Raw genomic sequence first — 12695 nt, forward strand, 5'->3', positions numbered from 1 at the left:
GACATCTGGCATATTTGCTTTATACTTCTCTGATCTTTTTTATGATACTTTTCCTGCCAAATTTTATGCTTCTTAAGACAGGTTTTCTATTTCCTGAAGAAAGACACTTTAAATTTTACAAATTGTAAAAAAAAATCTCAACCTTCCTCTGTATTTACCTTTGTATATATCCCGTCTGAATCCCAGTCTACTGCATTATTTTAAATAACTTCAGGAATTATGAAGTTTTGTCCTCTTGACTTTTCCTTTCAATCTTTTTCATCAATTCCTTTATTTTTGAGAAGTTTCTCCTTTTGTAATGAAATGTGACCATCTTGGACCTAGCTTGTCTAAAAGTATGCTAAATGTACCGGTATTAGCATTATGGTCACTGTTTTAAATCATTCCACAATACTACTTTGCACTAAATCTCAGACATCACTTAAAATTAAATCTACAATAACCTCGACTCCTATCAGTTCCAAAGGCCAACTGTTCTGAAGTCGTAATAATGTCATAATATCTAGAAATCTGTTTTTCTCAGTCTGAACATGAACAGATTAGATTGAGGTTAAGTGAAGTCCACCACTATTACGGTAGATTTTTGTGTGTGTGCCTCTTTAATTTCTTTCTCCATCACAAGATTACCTTCAATATTTTGATGAGGTAGATTTAGCATATAACAATCTAATTTATATTTGTGGCCAGAGATTGTCACCTGTTGTAGAGGGACCTAGTCTTCTGATATTTCTATTGTCTTATACTTATTTTAAGAACAGTTTCCCATATATCCTTCCTCATGTTTCAGTAAACTGCCTTCATTCTTTGAGGGTTAAATACACTGGAGATGGCATGCTGTTATGTGCCAAGTTAAATCATATCCTATGGTTTATTCTGACAGTGTGAATGAGATTATCTCAATAGGGGATCAGCTATTTTCCCTTCCCTTTGAACACAAGCAGAGGAAAATTCCTTCACCCAAGCCAAGTGCAAAGTTGTAGCACCAACAGGAGCATGCCTGCTGTCGAGAAATCTAGAATATGTGCATTCTTTTATTTTAGCCTTTGTACAAGCATAATTGGATTGGGGGAGCAGTTCTATAGATGGAAAGCAAAATACAGTTATCAAAATAGTACAACACTGGACTGGCAGAAATAAGTAACCAGATGCCTTCCAAATAGCATGAATTAAAACACTGACCATTTTTCATTGGCCAGAGGCTATGACCGATAGGAGTTGAAGATCGAATCACCTGCAGGGCCCCCATTTGCCTTTCTTGCTATCAGAATTTTTTGTAATCTTGTAATTCCTTGGTTGGGCAACCCTTGTAATTGTACCCATCATCTTTTTCTAACATTTGAAAATGATATATTTTTCAAATATGTATACTTTTTATTTGCACATATATAGCTTAAAGGTAAAGGCTCCTCAAGCTGAACCCTTGAAGAGTACAAATTTCTTACTGGCAGCAATGTGGAAGTGGTTTACCATTCCATTCTTCTAATTATTTCAGTATTGTTTTAAAAAGAGGGTTTTTTTCTCAAAAATGTTCTTCTGAAAATGTTTCTGTTAACTATGTAGTTAGCCTTTAAAATGGTAATACACGATTTTGAGCAAGAAAAAAAGAATCCGCTTTCCAAAATTCATTATATAGTCCACCAGATGACAGTTGAGTTTCAATTGTTCAGTGTTCTTTTTCTAGATTTTTGCTATATTTGTATTTAAAAAGCCAGCTTTGAAAAAGATGCCATCATAGAAATACTTTATAACACACTAATTTTTTGATCTAATTAATGATAGAACTTCATCAGCAGAGTTACATTAAGCATAATGTAGATTGTAGAACATAAACAAATTGTGACAGGCTTAACTAAAACAGAACAGCTATTCTCTCTGAAAATCAGTTTTGAACTCTGATATTGAATTATTAGTTGTGAATTCTGGGAGTGCCAGTCCCTGTGGAAGTTTGAAGAAAGCTGGATTATAACAAATGTCCTGACAGAAGCAGAAGTGAAAAATTAAGATACGGGATATTTCTGGAAAAAAAAAGAATAAAAAGACCTCTTTTCTTTTCTCATTATTCAATTCTCTATGGAGTGAGATAAAATACTGCAGTTTCGGCCTGGCAGCTAACTCAGAACTAAATGCTGTAGTATCCTACAGCAGAGCAGGGAAGGGGCATGGAAGAGAAAAGAATTTCTAAATGTCACTGTAAATCTAGTTCCAGATTGCCAGGTACAGTTGTTAAGCTATGAACAACAATATCCCTTGGGCATTTGTTCTAAACTTAACATGCAAGTAGTTAGTGAACAGCATGAAGCCAAAGAAGTTGATCGCAGAACGAGAAATTAGTAAAGCTTATTCTGGACCAACTGTCTCTCTGCCCAGTTTGCTGCCAACTGGTTCATTTGCCCTGCCTGCACAAACATTATTTTTAAGGGCTGCCAGTTTCTTAACAGTGCAAAAACTTTTAAGAAAAGCTACTGTTCAGTGGTTGTTTGTAATTTGCATAAGGAACAGCAAATGTCTTTCATATTCATAGAAGGAAAGAGCTCAGCCTAAGGCTCTAAAGAGAGCACTGCTGTCTACGGCAGGGGTCCCCAATCCTGAACCCCTGGTCCATGGACTAGTACTGGGCCGCAGCATGCCAGCAACCGGTCCGCACAAACAAGCCCATCCGTGAGATGCAGGCAGCACACAAAACCACGCACACACTGGTCCACGGAAAAATCTCTCTCCACAGAACCAGTCCCTGGTGCCCGAAAGGTTGGGGACCTCTGATCTAGGGGATCTCTGGTCTAGGCCCAATGATGAAATTGCAAAGGTTTCTCAAAGGCTGCCTTTTTCCGTCAGAAGGGAGATTTTAGAAAGCCAGTGTAAACATTTTTTGACTGAAACAGCTGCACTATGCCTTTCTTCTTTTTCTTTGCTTTCTTACAGATGGTCTAGGATTAATGGCATGAGATTTGAAAAGACCATTTTCTGACTCATAAAGCTGATACGGTGCATAAGATTTAATATGCTGTCCCAGAGGAGGTGAAGATAGCATTGCATCATTTCCATAAGTTTGAAGGTTGCTTTTGTACAAAACGGAAAACAAGTTTTAAAAGTCCTTTAGCATTCCCTTCACAAGATTATTTGAAACTCTGTTCGTTGTCTTCAGAATATAGAAAAAGTGTTAAAGAGAGACGTTATTACTTGCTCAAAATTAATTTCAACTGTCATATTTAACAATTAGACCAGATGGGATTGCTCAAATAGCGATTCATCTGGAGGGTCACAGGTCCACCACCCGTTATTGCATAATCTGGAGACTACTTTACGGAGCCGTTACGACTGACGTCGTGAGCAAAATTAAAGTTGATTGTGAACAGACCGAAGGACGCGTGTTGATTGTCCTTTTGACTTGAGTGTTGTTGTGTTTTTTTGGGTTTTTTTTTTTTGTGTGTGTGTGGCGCATCTACTCAAGGGGTTCAGACTTGCTGGAAATCCCGGTGTGGACATCACGTTCTGGATCAAGGCTGCTCCGCCTTTCGACAAATCGTGTGAATTCGCCGGCAGTCTGAACGGCAGCCCGACACGAATCGGTGGCTGTCGTGCAGACGTCGAAGAGATTTCTATCCGGAAACGAAGAAGATGGCAACTTCGCTTGCGTTTACTCGGAATTAAATCGCCCTAAAAACTCCACGTGCTTGGCTGCCCCAGGACTGCGTTCAGGAAAGGTCCACAATATGCCCGCGACAAAGGCAGGCACCTTGGCGGCGGCGGCAGCAGCAGCAGCAGCAGGTAAACAACCCACGACGGCCTCTAGCGCAGCGTTTCCCAACCTTAGGAACTTGAAGATGCGTGGACTTCAACTCCCAGAATTCCCCAGCCAGCATAGCTGGCTGGGGAATTCTGGGAGTTGAAGTCCACGCATCTTCAAGTTCCTAAAGCAGGGGTCTTCAAACTTGGCCCTTTTATGACTTGTGGACTTCAACTCCCAGAATTCCTCAGCCAGCATGCCTGACTGAGGAATTCTGGGAGTTGAAGTCCACAAGTCATAAAAAGGCCAAGTTTGAAGACCCCTGTCCTAAAGGTTGGGAAACGCTGCTCTAGCGGGACCACCCTTTCTCCTCTTCCTCTCCTCCTCCCTCCAGCTGCTGCCGCTGCTGGCAGACTTGCCTGCCTCGCCGGAAGATCCGGGTCGTGAGGCGGGAGCAGGAAGTCGGGACGTGGCCGCCCAGCTGAGCAGCAGGGAACGAGGCAGGCGATGGCGGCCGCGGCAGCGCTCAGTTCGGAGCGGCTGGAGGTTTCCATCGATGGCCTGACCCTGAGCCCGGACTCGGAAGACGCTAGGCCTGGCCAGGCGGAGGTTAGGCCGCTGCCGCTGGCTGGCAACCGAGGCGGCCGAGTGGGGACTTCTGGTCAGCCGGGGCAGGTGAGAGACGAGGCCGGCGGAGACGGCGACGGCGACGGCGGCGGAGCGCTGAATCTGGAGCGGCGCTGGGGCTTCGACCTGGAGGAGTTGTACGGCCTGGCGCTGCGCTTCTTCAAAGGTGACCGACCGCCTTGGCCTCTTTTCCAAGCCGGGAAAGTGACTGAAACGTCCCGGCTCCCTCTGCTTCCCGGCCTCTCAATCGTAAGAGGGTCTTGTGGGGAGAAAGCTTGGTAGCCTCCGGCCCCGGCTTACCTCCGTAGAGCCCCGGAAATCTTAAACTAAATATACGTTTATTTATTTGGTTTGTGTCTGTGGAGAGAGACCGCCGTCACCCTCAGAAGCTTGTTGAGAAAGAAGAGAAATATTCAATGAACTGCACTATTCAGTTTGCAGGGGAATGTATTAGTTGCAGGCGTGACATTAAGTAGACTTCAAATGTGCAGGCCAAAGCGAAATTGCTAAATGAAGTATATTAATGTTTTAAAACAGGGGTCTTCAAACTTGGCCCTTTTATGACTTGTGGACTTCAACTCCCAGAATTCCTCAGCCAGGCACGCTGGCAGAAGAATTCTGGGAAATGAAGTCCACAAGTCATAAAAAGGGCCAAGTTTGAAGACCCCTGTTTTAAAATAAACCTGAGGGTATGTAGACCACTTTTTTCTTCAACAGATTATGTGGCCTTATAGAAACAGGGGAGCCTAGAGATCTATAAAATGATATTGTGCTTGTTCTTCTTTTAATACTGGAACTATTGTTCATTTGGATGTATACAGTACTGAACACCATCCCCAGAATATTTTAATATTTTAGACTTTGAATAAAGTCACAGACGGTAATATAAAAGCAAATATAAACAAGCACTTAGGAACATACTTGTTAATTTTTAAATCAAAAGCAGGCCGAAAATACAGTGTATGCTGCAGCAAATTATGTTATAAATCCATTTTTGTTCCTCATATCTGTTTACAAGTACATGGCAGTTCTGCAATACAACTGCAGAATTGACACTTGGCATTTTTTTTATTATGAGTTGGAATCGATCTGTGAATTATAAGAGTATTCAAGGAATACTCTTTTCAAATGAGGAAGAGTTAGGTCTTATGAAATCAAATTTTATAGAAATTCCCAATGTGTAATATCTTTGAATAATAGAGAAACATACAAAAATCCACATTTGGAATGACTAGATAGTAAGTTTATACCCATGAAATGTGACCTTTTGCTCCCATATCTTTGCTGTTGCTTTCAATATTATATATCATGTAGTGCAGTCATATTCATTTTTTTTCAAAGCATGAAAAAGTAAAGATTTAATATCAGATGTAAGAAGGATTACACTTCGGAGCAAAATAATGTGATGTGTTTAACTTACATCAGACATCAGATCACAGAAACTGGTTGAAATACTTAAGATCTTGTCACAACTGTGCATTGAGACTTAGTACAGTCTCAATATGTCTTTGTTGCTGTTTCTCCTCCAGGAGGAAAATATTTATATATATTTTGGGCCCAAAATGAGCCTGAACTGCCCTTTTAAAAACTTTGAGGTAATATACAATATTCTACTATCATAAATATGCATTTCTTGAAATATACTGTCACCTTTGAAGGTCAGCTAAACAATAATCTTTGTAAGAAATAGTTGCTTTGTTATAATTTATTTATTTATTTTATTGTATTGTAAGTTGGAAAGGACCTTGGAAGTCATCTAGTCTAACCCCCTGCTCAGGCAGGAAACCCTATACCATTTCAGACAAATGGCTGCCCAGTCTCTTCTTAAAAACGTTCAATGTTGGAGCCTCACAGCTTCTGCAGGCAGGTTGTTCCACTGATTAATTGTTCTGTCAGGAAATTTTTCCTTAGTTTTAGATTGCTTCTCTCTTTGGTTAGTTTCCATCTGCCTTCAGATGCTTTGGAGAATAGCTTGACTCCGTGTTCTTTGTGGCAGCCCCTGAGATATTGGAGCACTACTATCATGTCCCCCCTTGTCCTTCTCTTCATTAAACTAGACATACCCAATTCCAGCAACCGTTCCTTATATGTTTTAGCCTCCATTCCTTGATCATCTTTGTTGCTTTTCTCTGTACTCTTTCTAGAGTCTCAACATCTTTTTTACATTGTGGTTACCAAAACTGGATGCAGTATTCTAGGTGTGGCCTTACCACCCTTAATCTCGTTCTTCCTCTTTTTTCTTGGTATGTGAAAGGATTGGGGATCTACATGTACCTAAGTTATTAGACCATCTAATAAAACAGAAAAATGCAAGTTTTCTCTGAAAAATATTGGAGTTTCTAAATCAAATGCTACTTCCCATATCGTTGTCCATTTTAAATCTCCTTTATAAACTCAGGAGAAAGTACAATACAAACATACAGCAAACAGCCATGCTATAGATTGTGGTTATTCCCACTAGATTCAAGAAATATGGTCACTGTTACTGTTCTAAAAAATGTTGTATATAAGTGTTACTGAGCTGTGCTTGGAATACAAAGCAAAAAGAATAAAAGTAATGTTAAGTAGAAAGAAAAATTATGGTAAACTGAATTTTCCAAAAGTTGAAAGTTTTAAGTTGGTAGGCTATGTTGCAGTGTTACAGAATAGATTATCTTTCTTTGGCAACTGTGTGCAGTTAACCTTTGGGTGATTGATTTATTAAGACAAATAGGTGCATGAATGCAGACAGAATCCTGGGGCCAAAAGATTGTGATGCAACGGGTCCAATATGCCTACTGTATTCTTTTAAAAGAGCCCAGATAATATCCCTGTTGATATTTTTGTCTGAAATATTGCTATGTGGAAAAGGGGAGGGAGGGAGAAAGGGAAAGTCCCCATCATTCTAGTCCCAAATAAATCCAATCAAGTTTTAGGTAGGATGATTGGATTTTACTATCAGATATGGGCTGCAAAAATCCTGATGATTGCTAGATGGCAGCAAAAAGAGTTCTGTGTCTTCTTGCTTTCATTTAGTGTAGGGGTAGGCAACCTTGGCTCTTTTATGACTCATGGACTTCAACAGGCAAACTCCAAGAGATAGTGGAGGACAGCGAGGTCTGCCATGCTGTGGTCCTTGGGATTGTGAAGTGTCGGACGTGATTTAGTGACTGAACAATCAAGACCCTCTCGGGTTCAGGGAGTCCAATTTTTTTGCCAGCCTATGTTGAAAATAATCAAACGATCATGAGAAGTAGTAGTGGCAGTAAATGCATCAATGTTTAATATAGTAAATACTGGTAAATATAATCTATATAAAAAGTCCTTTTGAGATCTTCCATCATTATTAAAAGTTGAGATTGTGAGAAAAAGGAGTTAAGAAACATTGTTATAGATAATTCCTAAATAATTTATTAATGGAGGTATATTATATGAAAATTAGTCCCTCATTAGTGTTTGTGAATGATCCAGGAAATAATAAGTTGAGATAAATATACTAGGTAAGTACCTTGAAATGGCAATCCAGGCTTGTTTTATTATAGTACTTGTACATCTTTTTAAAATCCAAGTATAAGATATAATGCAAATGCATTATAAAAAACTTGGGAGGCTAGTTTTATTATAAGAAGAATAATTATTCATCCAACTTCAAGCATATTCAGACCGATAAGTAAAATGGTTTTGCAGAAGATATGGTTAAAGAATGAACAGGAATCCCTCCTATGCTGTCTAGCTTGAAATTAGTGTGGCCAGTATTTGAGACCTAACGTTGGTGTCAACAAAAACATGTTTTTTGCAAGTTTCAGTGGACATTCATATGGATTCTAGTATGATAATATAGTGTAACAGAAATAAAGCCTTTATTTTGATTTATTGTATAACAAAATAATTCTTGTATTTGCATCTTTGTTTCATGTTTCATCAGTCAGCATTTTTCCAAGCAATAGCTTTTGCTCTTTTGTGTGTTTTGTGAATTCACTGAATGTACTATAATTGGCTAATGCTCACAAAACCTAAATATGTGCTCTTTTTAAAAAAACAAACTTACGTTGACTTGGGTTACAATTTAAAATATACTAAATTATTGTGTTATCTTTGTTGTGTAAGTACAGTTATATTTGAAGCTTATTTCAGATGAACAGTTTGAAGCCAGATCAATGTTTATGGGACATAAATTTAAAATGAATGATATTTCTTTTGTGGTAAATGTTTAAAAAACAACCTAGATTAAATTTGTGAAATGATTCATTATTTATTTGTTGTAATTTTTAATAAGGTTCTTTCAGTCTTTAGTTCCTTTTTCAGTCATATATGTAAATAATTCATTAACCTTCTCTTTAATAATTAAAAGTAAAATTTGTTTTCACTAATTTTTTGTAATTTTATTATGGAATTTATATTACAATAATTTACAATATTTAAATTATATTTTAGAATACACAAAATAACATGAATACTTTCTAGGCATATTTTTATCCTAGCTGTATAGTTAAAAATAGGATTTATGTATTGCAAATAAATAAAAGAACAGCACCTTGTTTTTGTAAAATCAAAACCACCTTGTTATAGATCATGCTGCATGTATATAGATTTTTGACTTTGTTTGTTGCTACGCATTGTTTTTTCTACTTTTCCGAAGTGTGTTAGGGAGCTTATAGCATTTATACCTTCACCATACCTGCAGAGTGAGTAAGGCAGGCCTCTGAAGCCACCCGTTGAGGTTCATTACTAAGTTGAGACTTAATCCAGATCTTTGATCCCAGTTCAATATGCTAAGTTGTCTCACTATGTCTTTTTTCAATAAAGTTCCTTGCCACATAAGAGGCTGTTAAGTGAAACTACCATTCTTGATGGCTGTCCATGTAAACATGTCCTGGGATAAGGTTGTACCCTTGTTCTGAGTGCTTGCGTGGACTTAGGTCTTTGTAACTCTGTACATTTTCCCTGAAAATGTAAATAAGTCTTGGTTTATTACCTTTTTTAAAAAAATTCCATTTATATCGCGCCCTTCTCCGAAGACTCAGGGCGGCTTACAAGCTTTCTTGGAGGTAGCCTTGAAAAAAAACACAATATTCACTCTTCAGCTTTTTGCACTGGGCAACCAAATCAGCTAGCATGATTGGTACCACTTTGAGAGACCATTATAGAAGATAGGACGTTCCATTGTGTTCTTAACTATGGAATACATCGCATGGTAACATTATTTGTACCTTGAAATTTACTGAATCTTTTTCTTTCAGAAAAAGATGGCAAAGCGTTTCATCCCACCTATGAAGAAAAACTCAAACTGGTAGCCCTGCATAAACAGGTTCTGCTGGGACCTTACAATCCAGACATCTGCCCTGAAGTTGGATTCTTCGATGTACTTGGGAATGACAGAAGGTAAAAAAAATACTTATAAATAGAACAAATGCACTGTTTTATTTGACCAAGGCATTTTAACCTAAGATTGGACTGTGGGTTGAAATGTCAATAGTATGGTGATATCTTATACATTCAGCACCCGAGCATGTTTTAAAATTCCTGGAGGCCTGAAAAGTGGTTATTTATTGACAGAAGATTTGAATTTAGTAGTTAAACCAAACTACATACATTTAGTCTTGTTCTCAAGACAGAAATATGAATAAAAATTTTAATCACTAGTACATTTGTTTTCTTGGTGGGTCATCTGACGAGATTTTTGTGTGTGTATATGCCTTGTCATGTGAAATTCCTGGTGTTCTGGGCAGAGGTATACTGCTTTCAAAAGGATTCATGTTCAGAGCTGTTTTCTGGGAACATTTTCCTGCCTGGTTGTCTAGCATCAACTTAAGCATCAACTGTTGTGTTTATACTTAAAACTTGATAGAAAGTATTTCCTTTTTATCCCAACTCATTTTATCTCATCATTGCAGGAAAGAATGGGCTGCACTTGGTAGTATGGCAAAGCAAGAAGCTATGACAGAGTTTGTAAAGCTCCTGAATAGATGTTGTCATCTCTTTTCAACATATGTTACATCCCATAAAATAGAGAAAGAAGAGCAGGAGAAGAAAAGGTATGCTTTTGTACTTGTTTGGAACCAAATTCTAGTTCACAGATATTCCCATGGCCTTTCCTAATGATCTCTTAGTTCAGGGGTCGGCAACCTCGGCTCTTTTATGACTCGTGGACTTCAACTCCCAGAATTCCTGAGCCAGCTATGCTGGCTCAGGAATTCTGGGAGTTGAAGTCCACGAGTCATAAAAGAGCCGAGGTTGCCGACCCCTGTCTTAGTTCTTATTATTTTGTAACAGTCTTGATGATGAAGTTATTTGCTTGCCTGCAGTTTTTGTTTCCTTATATTACAAATATGAGGATTATTAGTAATATTTTAAATGTTGCCTAAATATATAACTGGTCATTAGTGCATAAGAATCTTTGTAAATATGTAATGTGGTTTATAGTAGAATCAGTTCAAAACTCCATGTTCATTTACTGTGGTTAGAGAAATAGCATATAATCTAGTATCTTGCCCAATATTTTGATTGATATCAAAAAGTTAAATGTATTTGCTTTTAACAGAATTTTTGTTGCTTATTGATGGTATTCGTTACAAAAAATTCATCTTGTGAAGGAACATGTTTTGTTCTGTTTTTCATTGCATCAGAATTAGATTCGTTGCATTTTCCTGGGTTTCTTGGGTTATTCTGATGCATAATAAGAAATTACAATTTACAATTTTCTTTCTGAGAAGAGGTATTTAAGCCTTCTGTGTTACCTTTGAGTTGTTTTGTAATCTTATTATGCAGTCATCATTGTGAGTGATTCCAGGGTAAGTTTCCCTAAGATTATAGTTAGAGAAATTGCACTACAGTAAAACCATGATTTAAAAGAATATTTGAAAAAAGGTGTTCCTTTAAATCCAAATATCTGTTAAAATCTAAATTGACATAATTGACATTTTGCATCAATTGACGCAAATGATGTCAATTACTTAAATATATAAATTATGTGAAATGCCTACACAGCTTTGGAAACAACAGATTTTACTGTCATTGGGGGTGAAGTCCAAAGTAAAAAAAAACAATCTCTCGAGAGCAATTTCATAGTCTACTGATTAGGGATAACTGCAAAATCAAGGTTTTGGTGTATGTTCCCACAAATAATCTAATCAAGTAGGACATTAGATTGCTAATAGATTAAATCATAGGTCTTTTCATCCAACATTCTCAACTGGTTCAAAAAAGTATCTTGCGGGACAGCATCTGCTTTCTTGTGCTCCCCCACAGCGGATAGTGGAGCTGTATGCCCTTGACTAGTGGAGAAAATAGAACTCTTCTGATACTAGCCATTGATAGTTTTATGGAGATAAATTTTATATGAGTTCTTTATTGTTAAATTCAGTGACGGATTGGAGATTGAAACTTCATTCTTCATACTGCAGCATGAGAAGCTGCACAGAATTACAGAATAATTGATAGATACAAATATTACAGGAGAGAAGAGGAGGAACGTAGGCAACGTGAAGAAGAAGAACGAGAGCGTTTACAAAAAGAGGAAGAGAAACGCAGGCAAGAAGAGGAAGAGAGACTCAGACGGGAAGAAGAGGAAAGACGGAGAATAGAAGAAGAGAGATTCCGAATGGAACAGCAAAAGTAGGACTCAGTAACACATGATTTGTCATATCATATTTGTGTCTTTTTTTAAAAAAATGAACGTGGGATTATCCCTTTTATTCTTACATTAATGGAAATGCCAACTTGCCCAAGGCCATACAAATAATTTTTATAAATGGCTAAATATTTTTAAAATTATGTTTTGGGACCTCAAGTGATATACAGAAGGAGTAAGCTGAAGTTTACAAGAAATAATTTTTGTAGAGAACAGACTTGTAGATTCAACCTGTTATTTACATTCAACCTTTTATTATTGACAGATAAATCATTTTTGAGATCACTTAAAATACTGAAGGCAAATCTTTGAGGGAGATGGGAAGTTTTCTAAATTTGATAAAAGTTATTCAAAGGTGTATCTAAATTCATGTACTGATGGGACTAGGAACAAGCCCATTGGAAGAGAGTTTTGCTAGAAAGTTTCAGAACTACAGAGCTTCAAGGAGCACTAAACCATCAAATCCAACAATACGGAAATTTAAATTACTGCAGTGTTATCTAGCTTCTGCTTGAAGTATAAAAGAATCTATCATTTCTTCACGTAATTGGTTTTACTGTTAAACTGTTAGAAAGTGTTTTTTCTTAATGTTCAGTTAGAATATTATTTTCTGGTATCTTGATTGCAACAGGCTTTACCCTTGTGTGACATCTTTCCAGGTATTTGAAATCACATTCATCCTCAGTTTTTTATTCTTTAAGACTATAAACAGTTTAATTTCCTTAAAACTCTTTT

At 37.5% G+C, this 12695-nt stretch overlaps 1 protein-coding gene across 5 annotated transcripts in view; it reads left to right on the forward strand.

The window, feature by feature from the left end:
* The first annotated feature begins 4031 nt into the window (after positions 1-4031).
* The window catches only part of ACBD3 (acyl-CoA binding domain containing 3), a 40219-nt gene continuing 31555 nt past the window's right edge, over positions 4032-12695 (forward strand). For 3 of the 5 annotated variants that reach the window (XR_014494446.1, XR_014494447.1, XM_083379567.1), the window contains exons 1-4: positions 4032-4517; positions 9571-9712; positions 10225-10365; positions 11786-11944. Coding sequence is in view for 2 of the 5 variants with exons in the window: in XM_083379567.1 (XP_083235693.1) it covers positions 4232-4517; positions 9571-9712; positions 10225-10365; positions 11786-11944 (728 nt within the window). In the remaining 3 variants the exon portion in view is untranslated. The remainder of the gene's footprint in view (positions 4518-9570; positions 9713-10224; positions 10366-11785; positions 11945-12695) is intronic. The other 2 variants (XR_014494448.1, XM_083379568.1) reach the window with 2 other exon arrangements.

The sequence above is a fragment of the Vipera ursinii genome (assembly GCF_947247035.1).
Source record: "Vipera ursinii genome assembly, chromosome: 1".
Lineage (NCBI taxonomy): Eukaryota > Metazoa > Chordata > Lepidosauria > Squamata > Viperidae > Vipera > Vipera ursinii.